The sequence below is a fragment of the Pithys albifrons genome, chromosome 2, assembly GCF_047495875.1.
Source record: "Pithys albifrons albifrons isolate INPA30051 chromosome 2, PitAlb_v1, whole genome shotgun sequence".
NCBI classification, from domain to species: Eukaryota; Metazoa; Chordata; class Aves; order Passeriformes; family Thamnophilidae; genus Pithys; species Pithys albifrons.
The window spans coordinates 3,412,753-3,440,665 of NC_092459.1; the positions used below are offsets into that span (position 1 = coordinate 3,412,753).

A 27,913-nucleotide genomic window follows, 5' to 3' on the forward strand; every position below is an offset into this window, starting at 1 on the left:
CTTCTTTAATGAAGGGTTCTCTCAAAATCTGAAAGGGTTTTATACACAGAGGTTCAACTTTCCAGGACTGGAAGGATTTATTTCCTAAGCTAAATGTGTTTTGGAAGAAGATCTAGAAAAACACAAAAATCTTCTCACTATATCACGTGTGAATCTTTCTTCTTTTCCCAGAGCTTCCTAGAGGTCTATAAGCACTGATATTTCTGCCCGCAGCTCTTCTTTGGGTACTGTGTCCTACGACATTTCTCTTACTACACCACGATTTTTGACAAGTTGGTGCTGCAGAGCCTGATATTGAAAACCACAGGCTCAAGCTCTTTGTTTTCAGTACCTACCTTAGTGTGTTCAAAGCAACTTCAGCAAACTCAAACACATGGTACTTTGTGATGAGCCAATGAAGTACAGCCAAAGCAGATGCTCTTTAGCACTTACCTCTAACATCACCCTTGGGCTCCCCTAAAAAGCTCCCAGTAAACTGGCTGAGGAGCTCCTTTCCTCATTAATTATGATTAGCTTCTGCTGAATTGTGGATGAGGGCCTTGGCAGAAAAAGGTTATTTCACATCTCTGTCCAATGCAAGGCATTGGATGCAGCTATTCTAAATCCTCTTGGATCTTTTCTCCAGCAGGTGATTGCAGAACAGCTCAGCCTGCCTTGATAAGTTTACTGATTCTCTGTACATATTATGTTCCTTGGCTAAAAGGCAGCTGATGTAGGACTAGACTTCTGTGTATCTCAAAAATCTATGGTGAGCTTGTCCAGCATAGAGGATAAGTGAAATACTGGCCTCATGCAAGTGATAGTGTGTTTTTGGAAGTTAGTCTGCCTTCAGAGTACAGTGTCTGCAGAGTATCAAGGCATGTGGTCATCATCTAAATAATTATTGACATTCATCCTTTTATATTTAAAACTTTTATTATGTTACTTTTAACTTAGTGAGCAGACTGAGAACTCAAATACAGAGAAGAAAACTCTACTTCACAGAGAAAGCTCTCTCTCTTTCTCAGGTGTTGGTCCATGGTGGGTGACCTGAAGACTGGCCAGACCCTCTCGATTGGGGAAAGGTGTGACTACAGAGCAATTGTGGAACATGAAATCCTGCATGCTTTAGGATTTTACCATGAACAGTCAAGGACAGACCGGGATGACTATGTGAAAATCTGGTGGGATGAAATTATTCCAGGTGGGTATTAACCTTCCAGTCAGATTTTGTAGAGTGCAGATATATCGGTATGTCATTTTCACTCCTAAATTTGAAGACCTTCCTAAAGCTGTAATTTTAGAAACAGGGGATTGCACCTGAGGTCACTGTAAATCAACAAACTTTGGTACAACTTCTGGTCAAAGACTGGAGACTGTCTAAGGCCTGAAGCGAGAAACCCTCAAAGGACTTTATTTAACCTTGGCTCCAGGACTGGTGTGATCTCTAAATTTTGAACAAACCACTTCCTCTCTTTCTCTTTTCTCTTGCCATTTAATTCAAGTTGTAAACTTATTTAGATGGTGAGCTTTGAGATAACTCTTCTTTAATCACAGGTTCTTTCAAAACATGAAAGAATTTTATATTCAGAGATTCAAGATTTCCTGAAACTGGAAATAATCCCTTTGTGCATGAAACCCCTCAAAATTATTAGATCTGATGGGTCACATAAAATAGAACTCTATTATGCTCTCTCCTGCCCAGTGTCTCTCGGCAGGTTCTTGCCTTCAGTTTTAGTATCCTCAGATTCAGTCGCTTTATGAGTTTCAGCAACTCCTCACAGTCCCTCTGGTCCCCAGCAGGCAGTTTCTCCTGCTGACCCCTCTGAGATCTAGTTCTGTGTTACTTAATGATGATTTATTTGAATGGGATTGACTAAAGGAGGGTGGTTTTGTAAATTTTTTATAAAAGGTGCCATTCAAGTACCTGTAAGAAAACAATCCCAAGCTCTTATATAATCTCAAGCCTTGGACTGATGACCTTTACAATTTGCAGAAGGGAAGGGCAATCTTTATGCAGAGCAGCTGTAATTAGCTACCAGCACAATCATGTCCTGTTTCTTCTTTGAGAAAGAATGTCAAATATTATGAAACTATTATTTGTGTTGGAAATGTAGCTGACAATCCTTCTTTACTTCCATACCAAAGAATGTGAAATGCCTCCCTCTCTCTGCCCTAGCAGACACCTTCATAAGGAAAAACTTTCTCTGAGGAGAAATAATTTCACTAAGAAACCATGAGAAACATGTTTTCAAAAGTCATTTCAATAGAAATATCATATCAATACTGTAAATCTAGGGTAAAAACTTCTTTCTTCCCCCCGCTGTGCCCCTACCCCCCATCCCTCAGATTGCTAATGTGTTCTTCACTTCAAAGAACAGAACCTGCCGGACTCCAGGACTGTCATATCTGTCCCCTTAGTGAGCAGAGGGCTCTGGGAATTCTTTGTCCATGTATATGATCCAATATCCTGGGAAATATTTGCATCAATATGCACAGGTTCTGGAATGGATACATTAGTCCTTAAGATTAATCCTTCAGGATCCTTATATTAGACCATCTAATCTGACCTGCTATATATCCCATTCTTTACAGTTCATTGATACTTGATTTTGACCTTACTGAAGTCATCTCAGAGGGCACAGAACAGCCATCTACAGACACCGCTTTGTTGTCCAAATGACAAACACAAATCTTGCTAAGTTTGAATATTATCTTGTAAAGTAATTGATTTGGGGTATAGCAATTCTGCCTTAGAAAACTGTGTCCAAGGGGCTATGTTGAAGCCATTTTCTTTCCAATTTCCCTAAAAATGAAGCCCTTTTTTGTTCTTTCACCAGGCAAAGAGCACAATTTTGTGACATATGATGACAGCTACATCACTGATCTGAACACCCCCTATGACTACGAATCACTGATGCATTATGCACCACTTTCATTTAACAAAAATCAGAGCGTCCCCACAATCACAGCAAAGATACCTGTATTTGATGACATAATTGGCCAACGTCTAGACCTCAGTGCCATTGATCTGGAAAGACTGAATCGCATGTACAACTGCAGTAAGTCGTAATTTAACCATGGCAGACTCTTTCTTTGATTACACTTAAGCCAGGCTGGTTCACCTCCCTTATGTCTCTAAAAGCACAAAACCTCCTCTTAGGTATGCTCGAGGAGGGATGGGGAAGGACGTGTAGTGTGTAGACACAACCAGTTTATTCACTCCTCATCCCTCTCTTTGGTTCTGCTGTCATTACACTTGTGAAAGTTAGTCAAAGAAAGTCAGTCCACTCATGTTTTCTTCCAGGCTGCTCCTGGGAGTTCAGACCTGGGGCTGTGTTCTGCTGGTGCGTGGGCATCTTCCTTGTGCTTTTGTGAGGTGAATGCAACTGCACTTTGTCCTCTTTTACTGATACTTGGTCTTAATTAGATTATTTTTTACCTGAGATTGTCCAAGTCTAGAGTCCAACACTTCTATTTTGCTAATCTGGTTGAAGACCTTATCACTGATCACGGTTGCCACGGAGAAGTTATTTGTCCCCTCTGTCAGCAGAAGCATCACCTTGCAGGAAAACTCAGCTGAACCGGCATGGACTTTGCTTGAAGTGGAAGAACAATGCTCATGCTCATCAGGCAGACGAGGAATGGTTAAATACACCACCCCAGGGCCACAAAGGGACTTGTCTCTCCAAGGCTGATAAACAGGCACAAAGACATCATCAGTCACTACTACAGGGGTGTTTGTTAATCTTCTGCAAAGTGGTCCGATGTTGTTGTCTTTATGCAGGGAATCCCTCCAGAAATCACATGTGTCCTCTTTTGAATTGTTTGGCTCACATCCGCTAATGTGAGGATTGTCTTCTCCACAAGATGTTTTTAATAGTGTAAACTACTACACCATCCTCCTCCTCCCGCCGCCCAAAAAGTGGAGCAGAAATTCTAATGAGATACCACTGAGAGGTGACCATGTGTGCTTTTTTTTTCAGCTTCAACTCACACCTTTTTAGACCAGTGTTCTTTTGAGTTTGACAACATCTGCGGTATGATTCAGGGCACCAGAGATCACCTGGACTGGGTCCATCAACAGAGCAATGTGACAGGGCAGGAGGACCACACACTTTCTGGCCGCTGTAGAGGTAAAACAAAGCAACAGAGCACTTTTCTATGGAAAAAGGCTTAGCTGGAGTAATAGTCCCTCTTGCATATCTCTGTGCTTTAAATACAAAATCTGTAACAACTTCTCTTCATTGTTGTCAACCCTTGAGAAAACCCAGCTATCTAAAAACATGAGACTGAGTGATCATATTTAAGGCACAACCCAGAGAACATCTGAATTCGGTTAAGCAAAAAGCCCTTTTTCTTCTCACTTATCTTGACCCTTTGAGTATGGGTTTATGTTTGCACTTGTGCTCTCACGAAACGTTTTCAACTTAGTGAAATGTTCTTCACACTAGCAAGATAAAAGGAGACAAAGGACAATCTTAACTAGATGCCTTTTAAATATAGCATGGAAAATAATTTACTGCAGCTTCCAAAGTCTGAGTAAGAGTTAGGTTGCTTTATGATAAGAATGAAACAGCACTCCTAGCCACTCATAAATGTTGTGTTTGCAATGCACATAGTTAGTTAAACTTGAGGAGTGCTGATTCTGAAGGTAGAAGAACATTGCAAAGTAATGGTAGTAAGTTAGGGTTAATTTTTCTTTTCACTTGGTAATTTTGCCATTTTTAAAAAGCAATAAGGTCTCAAAAAGTTTGGAGCCAGCCCCAGTCACAGTCACAGGGTTCTAGCTGGCAATTGAGAATGAAAACTAAATCCTAACAGGGAGTTCTGAAAAGCAAGACCCTTATTTGTTACTACTAGACAGGGTAAACTACCACAAACTTGCAAGAAAAAATTTACTTCTGTGGTAAATTTTGCCTAAGTACAGGAGGAAGGAATCCTGGCCCAAAGCACATTCAGTTATACTTTTTTAGTCTTTGATAAAAGGGGACTTTGACTTGCTGCACTCAGGAGTAGGTTATTTCCCTCATGAGACCCACCCACTGGAAAGAACAGATCCCCGACTTCTAAAAATGCTGGTACTTGTTGATCAGGTCCAAGAATAAAATATAACTCAGGAAAACCATCTGACAGCTTCTAGAAATACATGCTTCTAACCCCCACTGACTCTTAATTATCTTTCTCTTTTTTCTCACTCTGTGCAGTATAATTGTAACTGAAAAAATAATTTGACTGAATTGTTTGAGTTTATTTGGTAAAATTCAATGTGTCTGAACCGGGCATTTGACTTTCACTTGGGCTTTAGCATCTAATGACTCACCACAAAGTAATACTGAAGAGTTAATGGAGAGGGTTGGGTACCTCTGAGGGTCTCCAGAGTCTTCAAATGAATTTCATAAGTAGGGAGTGTCTCTCCTTTTGGCATCTCCAAAGGGTCATTGATTCCATCAGGAATGTAAACTTTTTTTGATAACTGGTTCTGCAGTTATCTCGAGTGGCGGCAAATTCTAACATATGTGGATCGTATTTCCCAGACAGTTTTTATGTTCTGGGTTTTTTACTTATTCCTAGCTAAACTCAACGAGGAAAACTACTGCTTAACATCACATCTGAGTAACTAACACAAACACACCGAGCATTTACAACAATAGAGGAGATTTGGTATCTTCTAATTGCTGGCCCATAAAGCAGTGAAAGGAAGTGTTTAACAATTCCCAAAACAGCTTGCAAATGGATCTTTTAAAGGCCTTCAGGGTCACATGCAATGTAGAAGAATAATTTTGTTAATGACACATTAAGAGCAGAAAAAGTTACAGTGAAGTATTTTGTTGTGGTTTAGGTGTTTTGTTTGTTTTGAGGGGGTTGTTTGGTTTTTTGATTTATGGCTTTGTTTTGGGGGTTTTTTTGTGGATTTGTGGGAGGGGGGGGTTGGTGTTTTTTGGGAGTTTGTTTTATTTTGTTGGTTTCTTTTTTTGTTTGTTTTTAGTGCTTTAAAGCACTTTGTGGTAATGTTACCTTCTGTCACAGAGCATCTGTCAGGAGACAGTCAAAACAACACAACAGCCCAGTATTCACCTGCACTCTGAATGACCTTGCTCTTAAAATCTTTAAAAGCCTATACATTTGTTTTCAACCCAGGTAACACAGAAATATCCAATCTGAAAAGAATCATAGGACTCTGGCCAGTATGCCAGGTATATTTTTAGGATCAGGCTTCACATTTTCATTCAGTTACTTCAAAGTAATTACTGAGACTTATCACTATACGATTTAGTTGAGACCACTATCATGAAGATACAGAAAGGTAAATACTTATCATGCAATTGTTATGCCCCATTTACCATTCTCATGGCAATTCTCTGTCTGACAGTCTGTCTGCCCAGTGGTGAGAAGAGCAGCTGTTGCTCCTGTGAGGAGGGTTATGCCTGGCCGAACAGGGTGTGCAACGACATGATGCCCTGCCCTTCTCTTAGCATGGACACTGCCCTGCCCTGTAGCTACGTGCAGGAAATGCCTTTCTTGGGACCTTACTGTGAGCCCCTGACTGAAGGTAAGAGGACGCAGTGCTGAACTCCGGCACTGTACAACTCGTATACTGGTTAGAAGTCAGAAGAGCTGTAAAAGGTGGAATAAAGCAGCATGTTAGGTCTGAGCTGGCCACCACACTGCCTGTCAATGTGACAAGTCAGTATAGATGGTCTAGAGCTCCTCTCCTCGTGATGCAGGCCCACCTCGACCCAAGAACCTGCAGAGATTCAGTGCCATTTGGAGGCCCAGCTCCTGGAGTAACTCACATGCTCTTTGGGACTTCCAGATTTTGCTAAGCAAAGAGAGTTTCATCTCATCAGATTGTCCACAGAGGAACTTACAAATGTGACCAAAATGTGCCATAGTGCTCAAGAGAAGAGAAGGAACGAAAAACCCCAGCATGTCTTTGTTTTTTTTCATGACTCTCATGACAAGGTGCCAGGACCTCGTAGGAACCTGACTGATGACTGGTGACAAAAGGATGGGTGCTAAAATCTGGCAGCACTGGGGTAGAGCACTACCTGTTTTCTCTGAAATCCAAGATAAAGCCCCTTGAGCCTCTGCTTCTTATTTGTGAGGGAGCTGCATGCAGATACCCAGAGCCAGCACTAGATCTGGAAGCAGTCCCGTGTTATCAGCATGTCTGTTCCAATCAACTCTGCTTAGAGGCAACGCTTTAATCACAGCACAGTCTCATATCAATTTTGCTGTACTATTTCCAGGACTAGAGCTAATACCTGTTCCATGTGGATGTTGCACATCCCTTAGAAGTCCAGGCAGCTGTGTCCAGAGTTCCTTCTCTGCCTGGTATGGACATGTGCTTAAATGAACCCAGCATAGAAAATTCCAGTATCTCTCTAAGCCCTTTATATGATTTTGTCTTCAGTGACGAGTCTCCACCCAGATTATTATTATTATTATTATTATTATTATTATTATTATTATTATTATTATTATTATTCCACTCATTGCAGGGAAGCATAGGTGGAGATTCATTCATCCTGTGTACCTTTCACTATGTAAAAGTCAAGTCTCTCATCAGTTATTCATCCAATTAACATCCTCATATCTAGAGCAATGAAGGAATGCAACCATTGCAGGAAAGCTTCATCTTCTGAATGTTTCATCTTCTAAAGGTGTCTACAGCTTTGCACCAAATGGAAAGGGAGTCTAGGTATCTAGCAGATGGCAGACATCTAAATTAGATATAGAAAATTAGAATAATCACAACTGTATTACTGTACAGATGAATCTTGGGAAGTTGGAATTACTTTAAACTGAAAGAGGGTAGATTTAGATTAAATATTAGGAAGAAAATTTTTGAGATCAGAATGGTGTGACACTGGAGCATGTTGCCCAGAAAAGTTGTTCCCATCCCTGGAAGCGTTTGAGGCCAGGTTGGAGAGTTGTACCTGGATGATCTTGAAAGGTCCCTTCCAATCCAAACCATTATATGATTCTAAAATTATTAAGTTAGAACCAAAACCTAAAAAAATAGCTTTGTAAGCATTACTTTTGGTTATTTTACATTTATTTTTATGTCCTTCCTTACAGACTCGTGTGGTATGCAAGAGCCCATCGTAACGAATATGTCAGTCAGACTTGACATAGACTTTCCGGATGAGCTCAAGAATTCTTCCTCTGTGTTATACCAAAAATATAAAGCTGACCTTGAAAAAGCGGTAATGGCTTTAGTTTCTCATCTCTGAAGAGAGCCCTCTAAGAAATGTGGTGTTTACCCTGTCTGGGATGTCGGGTGGTCTGTCACTCTGTCACTGTGGGGACATGGGATGTATGCAGCAGTGGGACCTACAAAGTGGGCCAAAGCAGACTCCACTGGAAGGCAATGACAGTATTCCCATCCTTTTTAATATGCTGGCATAATGGGAAGTATTCAGGATCTTTACTACCTAAGGAATGAAAAAACCCCAAACCCCCACATTTTTGGTTCAAGCTTAAATCCACGTGAACATACATGGAAGAAACTATCAACAGAACTTTACCCCATGTCAGTGGTGAAAGCACTAAGCCCATTCTATCAGATGTGCTACATGCCCTTACCTCAGTCTTGAATGGAGGGTTTTCTGTTTGCACAGTGGAGTAATATACAGAGCACTTACATCCTGTCCTATCTCTTTGTTTACAGTTTAATATTAGCTACAGGTGCTTACCTGGCTTTGTGTCAACAACAGTAACTGGTTTCAGGTAAGTAAATAATTTCATTTTCCTGGAAGACACCAATCTTCCTGTCCAGTCTCAAGGAGACATGAGTTAGCCAAGGTTACATTTACTCTGACTAGAATCCACTCCCATGTGGTAGTTTTAGCTTTAGTTTTAAGTAGGTCTCATTTAGCAGGCCTCAAAAGATGTGACATAGATTAGAAGGGACAGGCATCACCTGACTTAAGCAACCAAAAAGGTGTTTCATATCATCTGACATCATCAAGAAGTGTCAAGAAATATAAAGAGGGAAGAGTTTCTGTCTATTTCAGTCTTTGCCTCAACCCCCGTGAGGACACACTGCTCTGCCTGTGCTGAGATTAGGCCTTGCTGCCATCCGCACTGTTATCTGGGGATGTAAATATTTTCTTGTTAATTTCTCTTTTCTCTTGCTGGGAGGTTTCTCTAGAAGAGTTTTTGAGAGGTTTTCTGAGGTTTGAGTAGTTCAGAATCTGTATTATTAGGTTGCGTGATCTCAGTGAAGGTGTTATTATTTCTTTTCATATTTGTATATATATCTGTTATATTATGTTTTAAATTTCCTTTTCTTCTGTGTAAATATAAAAACCTTGCCATTTCAAAGTTACATTTCTAGTTTTTTTCTCCCTCACCCTCTTTCCCTTGGAGGGGGACCCTTTGACTCTGTATTGGGCAGTTGGCATTTTGTCAAGCTAAACCATAACATCCCAGTATACACACACTGAATGAAAGTAAAATTGCTTCAAAGGAAAGCCCAGCTATGAGCATGGAAACAGGGTAAAATTCATCACTTTGCAAAAGTCCAAGAAACATAATCGTTCTCCCTCTGGATCAATGCCTTTTATGGGAAATGCTGAGTTCCACCCAAAAAGGGTAAAGGATGTGAGTAATCCTAACATAATTGCCTAGATTGGGAGGAAGATGGATTAGTACATTGACTCTGGATGCAACATTGGATAAAAGAGATATTACTTGTGTCCATAAATATTTAAATGCAGCTGTATTTTAGGTTTTCTAAGTGACGTTTTCTAGAAATAAACATCAGACAAGGAAGATGTCACAAGAAGGTGTTTGTCCTTAGGAAAGAGCTGCAGCACAACCTTTTGTATATCAATGCAAGTCTTGAGTACCAACAGGAGCCTTCACAGGTCAGCCCTGCCAAGCTTTCCCAGCCATGCAAGATGGGTCATCACAACATAGAAAACCACTAATAGTCAATAATATTTAATTTTGATGCTTCTCTCATTCTTGTATCTCTTTAGTCCGGGAAGTGTTTTTGTGAACTATGAAGTAAAAGCAGGACCAGCAAGCTTTGATCAGATTGCACAGTCCAACAAAGCTGTACTACAAGTTCTAGAGCCATTATACCAACTAAACCAATCTACCTTCACAACAGAAATAACTAGTAAGTTTAAAACTCTCTCAGTACTTTCCTTCAATTTTTATGTTAGTATTTTTAGCCTGAATCATGTAGTTGCCTTGTACTGTTGATTATTTGGTACTGGATCTTCAAAAAACATTTATTTTTGGGGATGTATAGTTTTACTATGTGTCATCAAGACTTAGTACTTTCATGAGAGGACCATGCATGCAGCACCTTCCAGGAAAAACCAAAGCCTTCCAGCTACTCCACTGGACTTGATGATCTTAGAGGTCATGTCCAGCCTAAAAAATTCTATGATCCCTGATGCAGTCTCTCTCCAAGAGAGAGAGATCGAATACCTTGAAGTTCATCTCCAGAACTGAGACAGCGCTCAGCATATCAGCTGCCAGCACATCCTACACCTTACAGCAAAATGAAAACCTCTTGCAATTTGCATGAGAACACATTCCTCTTGGCTTCCTTGGCACATTCTCCATAATGCTGCTGGACAGTGTGTTACAATTCAGTTGCCTTATCAAGTGCTCCAGAGGTGCTGTACTGTCAGTGCAATGAGTGCTGGAATGTCTGTCTCAAGAGGATTATTTCAACCTGGTTGCTTCTCCTCCTGGTTTATCTACTTAGTAGAAAGTAGTGATGGTGATATTTCTAGCTCTCTGCTGGGGTCTTTGCTGAAAAAGATAGTAAAAGAATATATTGAGGGAACATCTCCTGGCTTATATCAGAGGCAGTGCCCTGCAACTGATGCTGTGTGCATATTACTTGTGAAGCACCTGGGAACCCCATAAGGTGAAAGACCCATATAGATGTGAAATGACAGTAATGCAGAATGTTGCTCTCTGTCTTTCCAGATCAGGTAAACTTCAGCATCAAACCCTCGGACATTTTTGAAGGGGATACAGTAACATTGACCTGTGAGATAAATTCAACATTTCATAATGCAATGTGGTATCACTTTGATCAGATCATCTCCACCAGCCCCCGGCATTCAATAGAGACAATTTTAGGAACCAGAAGATCGATTCTTAAAATCACCAACGTTACGGAGGAGGATTCTGGTATGATTTTATATCATTAAAAGAGCAAATGTAAATCTCTAGTGGGGCTAGTTCTATAAAACACAAACATGAATGCAGTGACTGCATTATCCTGGAGTAAACATGAAAATTACACCGTCCCTTATAATTTTCTTGTTGTTTTTATGAATGAACTACATACTGACTGGCATTGCCAGTAAGGTGTGAACTTACTGAAGTGACTGTATGTGCCTGGATGTTCTCAGTGCCAGGCTTCACTACGGTATCACAGGGGACATGGCTGTGAGGCCTGTCCCCTGTCTTGGTGTGGTAAATTGAGGCTGTGATTGAATTTGTCCCTAATGCTCTTGCACCCTTTGCACTCATAATCTAACTAGTCAGAGCTCAGAGCTACAGTTTTGCATGTGTTCCCATTTGGGGGTTTTTGAAAATTGGAAACATGTAAACTGGTGGCATTTTGCTGGGAGGACTTATCAGGGGAATTTTTATCTATTATCAGAGCTTGGACTCAAGTTCCCACTCAGTTCTCTTTGGACCATGAATTCTACACTCAGTTTCAAAAGGGGTAGCCTGTGACCAGGTGTTTGGGCACACACATGTGAGGTAGGAATCATGTGTCCAAAAGTCTTTGGACTGATGCCCTGATGCCCTCAACCTTGGTGTCTCCACTCCCATGTAAATGTCCTACTCAGCTGGCTATCCCAGTGGGGAAGGGGAACCCACATACCTAAAGTATGTAGGAAGTTTGGAGCAATTGTGAATATCAAAAACAAGGCAGGCTGCATTTAGAGGACTTGTGCCTGAGAGAGTGGCTTACAAAGGGAAAGGGACCTGTGGGACCTGGTTGATGGCAAGTTGAATATGAGTCAGCAGTGCCTTGGCAGTCAAGAGGGTCAACCGTGTCCTGGGGGGCATCAGGCAAAGCATCACCAGCCGAGTGAGGTAAGGGATAGCCCCACTCTGCTCTGCAGTGCTATGGCCTCACCTGGAATATTGGTGCAGTTTTGGTCACCAAAATATAAAAACACATCAAGCTATTAGAGAACATTCAGAGGAGGGCCACAAGGATGGTGAAGGGTCTTCTGAGGAATAGCTGAGGTCACTTGGTGTGTTCATCCTGGAGAAGAGGAGACTGAGGGGAGACCTCAATGAAGTCTTCAACATCCCTGTGAGGGGAAGCAGAGAGGCAGGTACTGATCTCTTCACTATTGTCACCAGTTACAGGACTGGAGGAAAAAGCAAGAAGCTGAGTCACAGGCGATTTAGGTTGGATATCAGGAAAAGGGGTTTCACCCAGAGGGTGGTTGGGCACTGTAACAGTCTTCCCAGGGAAGTGGTCACAGCACCAAGCCTGACAGGGTTCAAGAAGTGTTTGGACAACACTCTCAGGCACATGGTGTGATTCTTGTGGTGTCCTGTGCAAGGCCAGGAATTGAACTTGATAATCCTGATATGTCTTTTCTCCTCAGGTCATTCTATGATTTTGTGATTCTGTGATAAATACTCTGCTCTCTTTGGCAACACCTTCCAAGCAGCCAAAGAGCCTACACTCCGAGGCCAGTTCTAGTGCAGCCCTTACTAGGCACTTAAACTCTCACCCATTCTGTGTAGGAACCTTTTGCACAGTCAGTCTACATTCTTACCATGACATATTGCTGCCAGAAGGACTATGGGCAATATACAGATTCCAAAACCACCAAGTCCACGTGATTTTAAGTATTTCAGTCCCAGAACACTGGTCTCCCTTCAAATACCTATCAACATGGAATCTTAACCTGGATACATTTGGCACCAGGAGTCTGCAGAAAGCATCCTGCAGATGGCCTGATGGTACATTGATCTGCAAGTAGCAAAGTGATTGCAGAGCAAGGAGATGTGAAAACTAGATATGGAGGTAGATCCTAATTATAAATATTGAGGCAAACCCAGGCAAACTCTTCTCAATGCTAAGATACTGTCCATGTTTTCCAGGTTTCTATAAGTGCACTTTCATATACAGCAGTCAGTCTTACAGACTGATATACTCGGGAACAGAAGAAATAACTGTCCCTTCACTACATGTCACTTCATATTCTAAGGACATGGAAGTTATATGTAACAGTCCTGAAACACAAAAGAATGGTATTCAGCTGTTCTGTTGCATTGACAGATGCTTGCCATCACTTAATGCTACCTGGACAGTAAATGGAACAATCAATATTACAGGTAAGATTAACAAAAAGTTGTCTTTCTTGTGCTAGGTTTGTTGGTGTTTCAGAGATCTCCTCCTAACTGGCTACCACAAAGTCCTAGGATAAATACAGGGTATGCTCCAAAGATGTGGCAGGGGGAGGTACAGACTCCATATGCGTCATGCAGGTGCCAGTGGGATTTTGAGCACCTCCATGTGCTGTGCAAACATTTATGCTTTAAACTTTGCCATCCTGGATGGAAACAGCTGCCTGGACCAACATCATACCAACTTCTTCCAAAAAGCTTATTTCTGCATTGTTGAATTTTGAGAGCAAGGATGAGTGCAGCAGTCTCTACTACTATCTCCAGAATGACCTTTGGGATGTAAAGAACTTCTGTGTGCCACCTAGCAAGGTTTGGCAACCAAGAGAAGAAGGTACTTTGAAACAGCTGCAGCACAGATAAATACTGAGAACACACTTTCCCTCTCCACCTGCAGCTGTGATTCAACACATACTAGTTGTGTCAGTGGCATGCCATAAGGCTTTACTTCAAATATAGAGTTAAAAAAGCACCCAGTAAATGTACTACTGGGGTGGTACGGTGGTGAAATGGAGAGCACTCCGGACTCCAAATCCCAAGGTTGTGAGTTCGAGTCTCAGTAGGGACTGTCCCCTGGCAGTTCAATGCCTCCCTGCCATCCGATCCTGTCAGATCTTGGATGCCTAAGAGGGGGCAGCCCCAGTTAGTACTGGGTGCTGTGGACAGTCCCAAGGACTTCACTGTCACTGTTTGAGCTCACTCAGCCATGGCAGATGGACCTGAGGACTTAAATGGAGGGGCCAGTTCTGTGCACGCTGAGCCTCGCCTAAAATCCACTGTGCAGACTGGAAGGGCACACCCACATGGGGAGAGCCCTTCACAAATCTCCATTAGTGAAGTTTGGCCATACATACATACATGCAAATGTGCCACAAAGAGTTACAAAATTACATCAGCAGAAATGCTCATAAGTGTCCATTGACCATCATCTTAAAAGGTTTATTGCCCTCTTAATATTTTATATGTATAAATTACCTGTTCATGGTTAACTCTTTGCTATAAATGAAATGTAATAGAAAGCAGGATATCAAAATGAGAGGAAACCTTCAAAACTCATGCACACAGTCATTTCCAGAGAGGACAGGTACTGGTGTGCAGCAGTGCTTGCAGAGAGAGGGGGGATCCTGACCTTCTGCTATGAACTGTTTTGTCCATGATTTCCTGTGGCCAGGTTTTCCCCCAGGAACTCTGCTCTGCTCTCATGCCAGACCCACTGGCAGCTGCAGCAGGGGACAGCTTTAGTGCTTCCAGCTAAACCAGCACTCTTTAGATTTAAAGACAGATGACTGTCAAGTACCTACAAACTTTTGTTTCAAAATTAGATGACACTAACCTCTGAAGTATTTACTCATGTTTTGCTTACCTTTACTCATCCTAAATATCACAGATAATGAGGTTAGGCTAAACCAGAATGCTCTTTGTTTTGTCTTATGATGGGGTTTCCAAGCAATGCTGTTTCTCTCTGACTGCTTTTGGCAGTAGGTGCCCAGCTCTATGTTGAGATTCATCTTCAGGCATTTGGAAAACCACTGAGAGCATTGCCTGAATAAAAGATATGAATGAACTTCAGCAAGGATGACTTAAAAGTACTGTCAGTTAGTTACAAACCCATAAGAGTTTCTATACCTAGAGTGATTGCTTGTAACTTCCAGAGGTGTTTTTGGACATCCATAACCCTTCAAGGAATGTTTATTTCTCTTTAGGAGTCTCCAGTTTGAGCTGCAACTGCACTACATACGTGCTCAATATCAACCAGTCACTGTGCCCACCTGAGAAGTCGGGTGCAGTGACAACATACACGTGTGAGGTGCAGACTGGACACGGAGCCAGGAGCAGTCAAAGCATCAGAGTGACGTATCTCTGGAAAGGTGAGAGTCAGGTGGCTGTGACAGACCAGCAGCTCTTTTAACACAGGGGAGGCCTCTGTGGCACATGGCATTTGCAAGCAAATGAACAAAAGTGACTCTCATTAATGTGACTTTTGTCTTGTGTTTTCTCAGCCCACATAACAATATCTTCAAGCACAAACGCATCAGTTTCTGAGGGGCATCCATTCAATTTAACGTGTGAAAGTGATTCGAGCAATTATGACAGCATCAGTTGGAAAATCCAGTCTGGTAATGACACAAAAACAGTGGACTGCGATATGTGCATTAAAAATAGCAAATTCCCTGCCACATCTGTGCTCACAGTGAAGTCTGCCACGCAGGACTGGAGCGGTGAGTGAATATGGTCTGATTGGCTACAAAGGCAGTGAAATCTCTGTGCCAGGTTATGTGCAGCATCCTTACCCATGCAAATCACTGTGAAGTCTGGACACAGTAAATAAAACCCCACAGTTTAAATTACAAGTGTTGGAGGACCAGAAGACATGATGCTGCCAACAGTACTGAACTTGTTCAGTGTTAGGGCTCATCACCATTCAAAAGCTGAGGAGCACCTCTGTTGACTGAGACACATTTTCGTATCACTTCTTTTAGGCACCCACATCTGCACATTCTCCCAGAATAACCTGGAGAGCTCTGCCAATATGACAATCAAGGTTATTTCCTTGCCTCTGAAGAAGAACATCCTGGTAGATCCCATTGTAGCATCAGTACCTTGCAAAGTGCCACAAACCCTCCAGTGCTGCATAAGTGCGAACACCACAGAAGATTACACTGTTACATTTGTGATTGGACAAAATGGATTTCCAGCTGGTAAGACACAGTTACAGAATCATTAGTTTCACTATATGTCATAACCCAGTCTCTGAGGTTTTTGTTTTCAGTTAGGTCTGTGCAAAAAATTTATACCACTTTTATGGCAACACAAGTAATCCCAAGGGTGTAAAAAACAGGGAAACAAGATTTTTTGTTTTGAATGGTTAACAGGCCTAGGGAACGTGGCTGGGATTAATAGAAGAGCAACTAAAGTCAGTGCTGTAGGGATAAATACATAATAGGTAAACTCAATGTTTAGTTTGACTTGCTAGGCAGGAAGAAGTAGGCATCCTTAGCCTTGTTCAGACTAGAAATTGCTGAACTCCATTTCTTTGCTTTTATCTTCCACTCTGCCACTTTCTCAAATGGACTACTGAGAACATGTCACTCAAGAGAAACTACTAATTCACAAAATAATATAAACTACCCTATTAAGAACGCAATTCAAAGAACAATTCTGTTTTCTTTGATGATATAAGTAACATGTCTGTAACAGCACAAAAGCCTAAGTTTCTACATCTTAAAATTTAGGGCAATTCTGACATAGTTTTACATACTATACTTTTGAGTTAGTTGTCTTTTATATACAGAAAGTTCTTAAGTGAGTTACAAAACAGTTCATTGGCCAAGAAGGCCAATGGGATCCTGTCCTGTATCAAAAATAGCGTGGCCAGCAGGCCCAGGGCAGTGACCCTTCCCCTGTACTCTGCGTTGGTGAGGCCACACCTTGAGTGTTGTGTTCAGTTCTGGGCCCCTCAGTTCAGAAAGGATATTGAGGGGCTGGAGCAAGTCCAGAGAAGAGCAACAAGGCTGGTGAAGGGACTGGAGCACAAGCCCTATGGGCAGAGGCTGAGGGAGCTGGGGGTGTTTAGCCTGGAGAAGAGGAGGCTCAGAGGTGACCTCAGCACTGTCTAGAACTACCTGACGGGAAGTTCTGGCCAGGTGGGGGCTGGTCTCTTCTCCCAGGCACTCAGCAATAGGACAAGGGGGCACGATGAGCTTAAGCTCTGCCAGGGGAAATTTAAGTTGGATATCAGAAAAAAATTCTTTCCAGAGAGAGTGCTCAGGCATTGGAATGGGCTGCCCAGAGAGGTGGTGGATTCACCATCCCTAGAGATTTTTAAACGCAGATTGGACGTGGCACTGAGTGCCATGATCTGGTAAATGGACTGGAGTTGGACCAAGGGTTGGACTCGATGATCTTGGAGGTCTTTTCCAACCCAATCGATTCTATGGTTCTATGATTCTATGATTTGAAAAAAGCAGAAAACAACTTGCAGGAATGCAAAAGCAACAGGCTGAAGAGTAAAGCAGTTGGAGACTGAGGAGTCCTTTGGCAGATTAGAAAAATACCAAGATCTTCTTGGAAGAGACTGCAGCCAGGGAACCTCAGGTACAGGCACACTGAAAAGCAATGGGAGCATGATACAGATGCTGAGTTCAAAAGAATCGTATAACAACAGCAAAAAAGTGTTCTAGCCTAAATGAAACACCTGTGGTACAGGCAGGAAGAGTATTCTACAAAATTATTTTCAAAGCAAATTTTGGTTTCTGAACAATTAAAAGGGTTTGGGCAGGATTTGCTCATAGACCAGTAACAGAAAGCTTACTGATCATTCAGAAACTGCCAGGTATATTAAGTGGGGAGTAAGAGACAAAGATCAGCACACAAAGAGGGAGTTTTTGCACAAAAGAATTTTTCTTTTCTAAGACCCACAGAAAAGAAAGTTGTGCTGAAGCTTCCTGCTATTTTTAGCTGATTGACCACAAATCTGTGTTAACCTGTCTTAATCCATCCATACAGAGAAAGAGAAAAGAGGAAATTTGTTTTGCTACACGTACAGTTACACAGAAAATGACTGTGGCAAAGAGAAAGAGCTCGTGGCATATTGCAGTATTAAAAACAGCCTTCAACAGGGAGTCGACAGTGAGCACATAAGGCTGCACCTGATACCTGGTAAGGAAAAAGTTACTATTTATAGCTGTTAAATAGGAGATCCCATTGTCTTTGTTAAATCAGATGCCACAAATTCATCACCAGTGGCATCTAAGAGGCACAGTTTTTGTTAGCTAAGAATTTTTGTCTCCTTATTTTTATGGGAAATTTTTACATACAGAGGAAAATACCAGTTTTGAAGTTATTTTAAATAATTATTTAATTAATACTTGAAATAAACAGGATGTTTTGTATTTGACAGTGGTCCCAGTATGGTTCAGTCATCTTCTATCCCTACTTCCTTCTGGTACAAGTTGCACCACCAAACTTCATCTCCTGTGTTGAAATGTGGTCATGCACCTCCTAGCTTGCACCAACAATTGATCAAAAATCAAAGACTGTGGTGCCTCAGGAAGAAGTCATCTGGCTCAGCCTATGGGAGGGCATTACACTTTGAACACAAGCAGGGCAACCTCCATCAAGTGCTGCAGAGACCAGGGCAGACCCAGCTCCCAGTCAGCTCTGCAGGCAATGGTTGGCAGTTAGAATTCAGCATGGCTAAATCCAGCTTTAATGTTTAGTTCTGACAAGAGTTTGTATATTTCAGCTTTTTTCCTGCATTGGAAAGAAATTAATGTTGGCCATTCCCATAAGGCAGAAATTTTGTTCTTTCCACAGAATGGTGCTTACAGTTTAATCAGTGTATCTGCCAGAATTCACTCTCTTAGGCAATAAATAGGCAGACACTTTAATTACTTTAATCAGCAGACACTTACTGATATGACTAATCCAATCAAAGCCAATTAGCAAGACTCACTGTTCATCAAAAAGAAGCTGAGGCCTCACTATCAAGGTCTTAATGAATTTCCTATTAGTGTTATAGCAACGTTGCATCCCAAAGTACAATAAACTTTCCTTGAATTATTGTTCATTTAGTGATCAATATAATCTCACTCCACTTCTGTCCAACCCTGTAATCTAACAGATAAATCCTAAAACTTTGGGTATTGGTTTGTTGATTTGATTCAGTACTCAAAAACTGTAGCTTTATTAGATTTCCTTGTTAATTTCATCATTCATATAAAATTGGGAATGCAAGGCATATACATTCTGAAAGGTTGCAGTTAATGAAGAGAGCTAATTGAAATCCTGATGTAAAGATCTCTGAACTTCTGGAGGTCACAGGTTTGATGGGGATAATTTATTCATCTCCCTACTTCTTGTTTTCTACCTCTCTGTCTTTTCTCTGTACAGACAAGCAGGTGGCCTGCTCAGACAGATTAGGCATTGGAAAAGAAGGGGACACATTAATACTGCCATGCCGTGTGTTAAATAATACAGATGGGTTTACCCAAGGCAGTACAGTTTACAAGTGCATCAACAACTCATGGAAGGTTGCAAGGAATGACTGCCTGTCTGTGTCAATAAACAACCTGCTGAGTAGAGCTGAGGTAACATTTATGTGTTTTCTAGAGGTTGGAGTGGGGAGGTGATGGGAGAAGAAAGAGCAAAATTTTTGTTGCTTGATTTTTGCTTATCATAATCTAAAATATATGAAGCATTAAAACTTTCTTTTCAAGGCTAAAGAATGTTTGGCTGTACCTACACAGGTCAGGACAACAGACAGGGTTCCCAGCATGCACAAGGAGCAGTCATTGGCCTGGAGTATTCCCTGAGCCATGCTCAGGCACTGCCTCAATGAACATGGTTGGCACAAATCCCAAACATGCTACAGAGCACACTAACACCTCTGGGCCACTGTCCAACCTCATTCTCGGTCCCTGTTTATAGTGCCCACTTCCTTGGCCACTGCACTTTATGGGTAGGTGCTGGGCCTCCGTTTTCAGCCTTGGTATCCCACCATAGTGCTTTGCACTTCCACAAATCATCCAGAGTCACCTTTCTCTCAGTGGGGCTAGAGAGGGAAATGTCACACCTGTGATGTACTGTTGTCTTCTGTTCCAGTCCTTGGCCAGCAGCCCTGAGTCAAAAGCAGAACTACCTAACTACCTTGCAGAGCTTAAGAAAGAGACAGAAAAGGAGATAAACACAATAAACAGTTCTCCTGCAAACCTAGGTGCAATTGTTTCCATCCTGGATACAGTCTCCTCTATCCCAGCAGATGCAAACGACCTCACTATTCGGGTAAGGTTTTATTTTAAGTCTTACCAACACCTATCATGCCCTTTGGCTCCTTTTGTCACAGGGGATGATATTGTCACTGAAGAAGTTTTATAGTTAGTTAGGATCAGGAACAGAAAAGAAAGGTAATGAGGTGAAATCACAGCAAAGACACAGCAGAATTTATAAAAAGTAAACATTCTTGTAGGAAAATTATCCTTCTCTTAAATTTAGAAGATGGCAATAACCTATGAAAAAAGGAAATATAACAAAGAGGAAATTTTATTTTCAGCACTTGCTGGGTGCCTCAAACCACAGGGGGTCTGGAAGCACACCTCACATTCAAACTTCATGCTTTTTGTAGTTTACAAAGTCCTGCCCATTTTCATCACATAATGCATATTCATCGGCTTGCTGGTCTTGCCGTAAGAAATGTCTTCTCCAAAGAGAGAGTGGGGTGTCATCTTCTCCTTAATTAGTTGTGAAGAATCCCTCACACACTAGAGGAAGGGTCTCCTTTGTTCACAGAGACCACTACATATAAAAGAGGCCTTTGTGCACAGGTGCCTCTACATGTTTATTTTTAGTACTTGGACATGAACCAGCAACGTGCTCTTGCAGCTCAAACACCCAACTGAGTCCTGGGCTGCCTAACAGAAAGTGGGACCAGCAGGTCAATGGAGGTGATTCTGCCCCTCTACTCTGCTCTAGTAAGACCCTACCTGCAGTGCTGCATTGAGCTCTGGGGTCCTGAGCATGTGTTGGAGCAGGTCCCAAGGAGTGCCAAAAATTGGTTAGAGGGCTGGAGCAGCTCTCATATGAGGACAGGCTGAAAGAGTTGGGGTTGTTCAGCCTGGAGAAGAGAAGGCTCTGGGGAGATGGTATTGCAGCCTTTCAATATGTAAAGGGTACTTATAGGAAGACTTTTAACAGGACCTGTAGTGACAGGACAAGGAGGGATGGTTTAAAATGAAAGAGGGTAGGTTTAAATTATATTTTTAATTCCCAGAACCATGTTCAAGCAAGAAATAACAAAAGAAATCCTAGAAATATTTGGGAGCCTTGATTGTAAGCTACAGAGGAAAAGCATTGCTTTTCTAAGCAGAAAAGTGCTAAAAGACTCAATGCTTTATAGCTGGAGAAGCCTACATTAGACAGACCAAGAAATCAAGGATAGCACAAAAGCTGAGGAAGGAAGGAAAGAAGGTTGGAGAAGAAAAAATACTTAGTAATATCTCAAAAAAAAAATAGTCAGCTCTGTTTTTGGAAACCTTAACTTCAAAATAGAGCATGGAAAGGGTTAACAAGTGAAGGTTTCACATGGATTGAGCAAAATAAAAAAGTGCTGGGCTTCTACAAAAGGCCAAGACCATGCATAAATTATCATCAGAAACAACAATTTGTGTGGGATTTCAGTAACTGCATTATTCTGTTGTTGTTCCAGAATTTCCTCTCCACAGTGGACTTAATTGTTGGTAATTCCACAACTAAAGCTTGGGAAGACCTGAATAAAGAGAAGACACATAAAAGTTCTTCCTTACTGCAGTCAGTAGAAAATTTTTCCCTGCGTCTCCAACCAGTTAATAACAACATTCCTTCTGTCTCTGCAAACAGTGTGCAGCTACAAGGCATGGTTATCAAAGAAAATAGCACCACAGAATACAATAAGGACTTTCACAGTACAGAAAACCTCACAGTTAATGTTCTCATTGGTGAAACTGAAATTCAGACTCTAAGCCAAAATTCAACCATTGTCAGTGTGATGTACTCAAACCTTGGACATATTTTACCCCGGAATGAGTCTGAATATGTGAATGGCTTATTGATAACAACAACTGTGAGCAGCAACAGAAGCCAGAAGTTCGAGGTTAATATGACATTTGCAAAGATAAACTTGTCTCTAAAGATGCCCAAATGTGTTTTTTGGAACTTCACACTCAATGAACGTGGTGGGGACTGGGACACTCGTGGTTGCACACCCACAGAGTTAGAAGGTTATGTCATTTGCTCCTGCAGTCACTTGACATCATTCTCCATTCTGATGTCACCTGATAAATCCTCCCAGCTAATCTTCGAAGATTACATTTCCTACATTGGCCTTGCTATTTCGATCTTGAGTTTAGTGGTCTGCATTATAATTGAATCCTTGGTCTGGAAGTACGTGACAAACAACACGACGTCCTACATGCGCCACGTCTGTATAGTCAACATAGCACTATCACTCCTGATTGCCGACGTTTGGTTCATTGTCACTGCCTCCATCAATGACCAAAACCAGCATATGAGCAGAGATATCTGTGTCATGGCCACCTTCTTCATCCATTTATTCTACCTGTGTGTCTTTTTCTGGATGCTGAGCCTGGGCCTGATTCTTTTCTACAGGCTGGTGTTCATCTTACATAACACAAGTAAGACTGCTCAGAAAGCAGTGGCATTCTGCCTGGGATATGTGTGCCCCTTTGTCATTGCAGTCATCACCATCGCTGTCACACTGCCAAGGAACAGTTACACCAGAAAGGATGTCTGCTGGCTCAACTGGATGGACAGCAAAGCTCTCTTGGCCTTCGTCATACCTGCCTTGATCATTGTGGCCATGAATTTGTCCATCACCGCCGTTGTTATAATAAAAATACTGAGGCCAACTATTGGAGATAGGTCAAACAGGCAGGAGAGGAACTCTTTGTTTCAAATTGGCAAAAGTGTGGCCATCTTGACACCACTCTTAGGCCTCACCTGGGGTTTTGGCCTTGCCACCATCATCAAAAACAGTCATCGAGCTTTCCACATCATCTTTGCTCTGCTGAATGCTTTGCAAGTGAGTTACACACATTTTTGTTTCCTCTGTGATCATTTAACATAGTGACATTATTGCAGTGCTGTGGTTGACAGGGTATAAAAACAGCTGGGAAATGCTCAGGTTTGCTCATATTCCAAAAGGGCTCTTTGTGAAACCCATTCCAGGAATTCAGCAGTATTTCATATGGTCAGCTGCCTTAACAGATATGCCTTATGGATAAAGCTGACCTAAAGATAACTTCCAACTTTGCCAGTAGCTTTGGGAAGATCTTCATTGCTGAAGATCAGGAAAATAGCCCTGTTACATTCAGGTGGGCAAGCCTGAGCATCTCTGGTCTCATTTACAGTGTATCTGGAGGCATCACATTACGCTCTTGTGGGTTCAAATATAAACAACATGAAAGTCACCAAGAACTGTGAGCAGCACTAACAATAAAGAGAGAAACTGACCAAAATACACCATTGAGAGTTTTCAGTCAGTATGATTTTTACAACAACATATTTAGGTGGCCAGTAGGATCCCAAAACAGCAAGATTTCTTTAGGAGAAAATAGTTACATCTATTCTCTCACTTTAAGAATGGCATCAAAACTGTGTGCTTCAAACCAAACTCACTGACCTTTTATGTTGTCAGTCTGCTAGTTCATCTGGGGAGAAAAGACAGGGCATTTCTTCCACACACAAAGGTACCTTCTTCCAAATATATTTAGGCCATTCAAACTATCTGTGTCATATTGTACATCAGATATGCACAGAATTTAAATAGGCCAGGGCTGGAGAACTCCTACCACACCAGCAACCCATTATGTTATACAGAGTTAGAAAAATGCCCTCTGTCAGAGTTCAGAGTTTAAATACTCACCACAGACAATGTTTGAGATAATTATGAGATACTGTAATTAAAGGTTGGTGCCATCAAACTGCATGTAATTATCTCTTTCCCAGGGATTATTCATTTTGGTGTTTGGGACTCTCTGGGACAAGAAGGTAAGAATGCAAACTGTTTCTTAAATCATGTCAAAATGTTTTTGGAATTTGAACAGATTTTTTGTATTTACTGATTGATTAATTTTTTAAAAAATAGATACGAGAAGCCCTGTTGAAGAGGAATTCAACAACCAAGTGGAGTTCACAGCAATCAAAGGTTAGAACCTTGACCTAAGAATGTATTTCAGTTACTGCTGAATAATGTAATTTTCCAAGAGTTTCTTAAGTCAAATGCACTTTGTATTCTGGATTATTTATTAGAACTAGGCAGAGGAGACAATAACAACATAAATATGAATATACTCCCCTTTTCCAAAGTTCATTATTTCACCTATAATTGGTGAAAAAAAAAAAAGAGAAGGAGGTTGGTGGACATTTGCTCTAAATTTCACAAGAAAAAAAATATAAAATGTAACTGAAACTTTTGTTAGAAAATTTCTGTGGCACAATTACTTATTCACAATGTGAGAGAAATGCAAAGGAGACTTCTTGGGGAAGATGCCCTTCAGCTATGACCAGGAGAGGATGGATTTACTGCAACTTGAACTAATGAGACAAGGAGGCAGGTTAGCCTCCCCTTTCTTCTGGGAAGAGATAATGGAAGTATGAATCTTTTGTCAAAATCATGTCTATGTGTTGCAAAGGCTCATATTTTAATGAACAAAAGACAGAAGATAAATTAATGTGTTTCTGGGAGAGGAGAGACTTTGGTCCCATACCCAGCAAACTCACAAGTTTAACACAAAATATTCCATGGCTAAAAAAAACCCTCAAACCCAAGAATCTTGCAGACAGGGACTGGATCTTTAAGGGAGATCCTGGAAGGCTTCTCTTCCATCCACAGTGCTTCTCTGGCCTAGTGGTTCTTGCACTCCTCCCTGCACTGAAGCACAGCTTGGACAGACATCTGGAAATGCAGGTGCTCAGAATATGCATCCACATTTAAGGGAGAAAACAGTTCCACTACCACCTTTAAAAGAAAAACAAAGCTCACACAGTTCCCCAGGAAAATGGCTGTTGAAGAATACAGTTAGGGAAGAAACACAGGTGGTGTTCCTGCTGAAAAGAGATGTTAGAAAATCCCACTCATCAAAGCAAGGGAAATTAGAGCAGGTTGCTTAGGACATTGCCCATCAGATTTTCAGTCTATAGGCTATCATGGACAATCCCTACTCACATAAATCCTGGCTTTTCTGGCTACCTTACTGGCTATACTGCCTCAGATAGGGGACCAGAACACCCTACTGCCCAGTATGGCTTTGGAGCCTAAGCTATCTTCCCTGGGCAAAACTTAGAGACAAGCTCTGTGTGGCCTGTAGTCCCTTTTCAAGTTGATCTCCTTCATCACCTCCATAAACATGCAAATGTGTTACCTTGATGCCTCACAAACATTTAAGTTGGCCCTCTGTGGATTGCTTGCTTCTATTGAACAACAGTTTACTGGAACCTTTTTATTTCTCCCTCAAATATGGCTACAAATAAAGTTCAAGGCTTTTGACAGAAGGCAATTTTCTCTTTTTCAGTCATCCTCCCTAGTGACACCACTGCTTGCTATGAGCTACCCATTTTCAAGAACCTTTAACAACTTATGTGGGAAAACAGGTATGTGACGATAGATCTCCGTTACTGAAGCACAAACAAGGGTTTGCCTGCGTTCTTGCTCTCAGGATCAGTCTGTTCTGGTATCTATTAACCTATTTGTCTATCCATGCATCCATAGATGGCATTTAATCTTCTAATGCAAAGGAACTGTAAGAAGTCAATTGTAGCTAAATGGTAGCAGCATAGTTGTCTATCTGTAAAACAGGTATTGGATGCTTGCATGTTTCACCAATTCTAAAACCCACTAACTGAATTGTGTTTTGAGTTTAATGAGATCATGACATATTTCATTCTTTATTCATGTAGTCTTCATCACCCTAAAGCCATATCTCGTCAAAGGTTCTCTGTTATTTTATGGACATCACCATTTAACTTAGGACTTTATTTTCAGAAAGCATTGCTGGAAATATAATTTCATTCCTAAGTGGGTAATCTTTGCATCCAAACATTGTCCAGAGAAGAAAGTGACATGTGGTCAAAGCAGGACATGAAGCAGTTTACTGTAGACAAGCATGTGCTTTTGTATGTATGTATGTATGGCCAAACGTCACGAACGCAGATTTGGGCAGGGCTGTCCCCACGTGGGTGCCCTTCCAGCCTGTGCAGTGGATTTTAGGTAAGGCTCAGCGTGCGCAGAACTGGCCCCACCGTTTAAGTCCTGAGGTCCATCTGCCACGGCCGAGCGAGCTTGGATGGTGGCAGTGAAGTCCTCAGGACTGTCTACAGCACCCGGTACTAACCGGGGCTGACCCTGCTGAGCATCCGAGATCTGACGGGATCGGATGGCAGGGAGGCTTTAACTGCCCGGTATGGTCTCCACTGAGACTCGAACCCACGACCTTGTGATCAGAGTCCGGAGTGCTCACCATTACACCACGGGACCGCCCTAGCATGTGCTTTTAAAACCCTGTTTATTAGTCAGATAATGGAAAAAAGAGACACGAACACTTTAGCCAGACACAGGAGCCTCCCATCAGAAGAATGAGACTTGCCCATAACTGCTTTCCATACTTCTGCCACCAGAAACTCTCCTATTATTATCGCTCTTCCACACTCTGCTCTCGGGCTCTGTGCACTTGGGTTTTAGTTATCCTTGAGATCACAAGAGGGAGGGAGCTGGGATTCATCTCAAGATCCTGTGTTCTGGATGCATGCCCCTGCTCAGGGAGAACCACTAAGGCCCTCCATTTATGTGAGTAAATTACTATCCTATGATTGGCTGTTCAAGCTGACAAGTCCTGGCTGTGTCACCAAACATGATGAGTTCTGTGGTTGCTGGCATTGCTGTAATCCATGTGGAGTCAGGGCTGCAGGGCAAATCAAAGCCACCTGGGTCATTGGCACTGTCCCTGCTTTACACTGCCAGCATGTCCCAGGATATCTGTCCTAATGTCTTACCAGTGTGCTTTGTTTTGCAGGAAAATACAGAGTATCTGCTTCAGAGCCATCCACCTCTTCCTCTGAGAACACTTCTAAGGCATGTTCTTTGCTAAACTGAAGCACTGCAAATGCTAAACCACATAACTCTGAAAGGACCTCTGCCCTTTCCACATACACACAAAAAGTACCTGGGAGTCATGGAGAAGTGAACTGCTTCATTTTGACTAAACTGTGCCTTGGTGCATTCTTCTGGAATAACAATTTCTGGTTAAAGTGTAAGGCAGAGAAGCTGTGGCAGGTGGAATTTTACAGGGTCTGCCAATCCCAGAAGAGATGACAAAGATTTGAAAGCCTACAAGTGCAAGAAAGGACATTGGGAATGAAGAATTCTCAGCCCTTAAGCAGGTGCTTAGCACTATGCAGTACTGAGCCATGAATTGCAGTGCTATCCACAACTGTTGTGCAGTGGTTTTGGTATTTCCCCTATCAAACCTCTGAATGATCCCAAAGGCCTGTGCAGATACACAAGTACCTCATAGCTTCTCTCCCACCCTCATATTAGACTCTGAAAAGGTATAGGGTATAGTGGTCTCCACTTTCTATTTAAGACTTTCTGGAACCAAAAATTCCCAGCTTAGAAGGTCCATTTCAGATCTTTCCTTCTGACTTAGCTAAAATGAAGACCGTGATGAATCCTGTGTGGTCTTCTTACAGATGGAATGTACTGAATGCTCCATGAGGTATATTTTTGGAGAAAAGGGAGCTTTATATCCTTAACAATATTTGTCCTTCCCTTGATAAGTAATGTGATAAGACAGAGATGGTTGCTGCCCTCTGCCACAGAGGGGACTGCATTTACTTAATGTGTAGTAGTGTTAAGTATTCAAGGAGTGTCTTGTAAAGTCTGTTTGTTTGGGTGTCTTTCCAGAGGAAAATCACACTTGGAGGGCTCAGAGAGTCACCTCTGCAGGGAATATGAATCACTATG

The 27,913-nt window shown here is 41.8% G+C and overlaps 1 protein-coding gene across 1 annotated transcript; it reads left to right on the forward strand.

The window, feature by feature from the left end:
* Window positions 1-1,017: 1,017 nt before the first annotated feature.
* On the forward strand, window positions 1,018-27,913 carry LOC139668540 (adhesion G protein-coupled receptor F5-like). The gene is made up of 20 exons (XM_071548143.1): window positions 1,018-1,183; window positions 2,820-3,041; window positions 3,966-4,115; window positions 6,353-6,532; window positions 8,065-8,192; window positions 8,657-8,715; window positions 9,972-10,114; window positions 10,942-11,148; window positions 13,099-13,332; window positions 15,105-15,269; window positions 15,402-15,620; window positions 15,882-16,100; window positions 17,908-18,060; window positions 19,294-19,490; window positions 20,005-20,184; window positions 21,605-22,975; window positions 23,902-23,943; window positions 24,041-24,100; window positions 25,467-25,545; window positions 26,964-27,913. Exons 1-20 carry the CDS (start codon window positions 1,018-1,020, stop codon window positions 27,041-27,043), a joined length of 4,254 nt encoding a protein of 1,417 aa, XP_071404244.1. The 3' UTR covers window positions 27,044-27,913.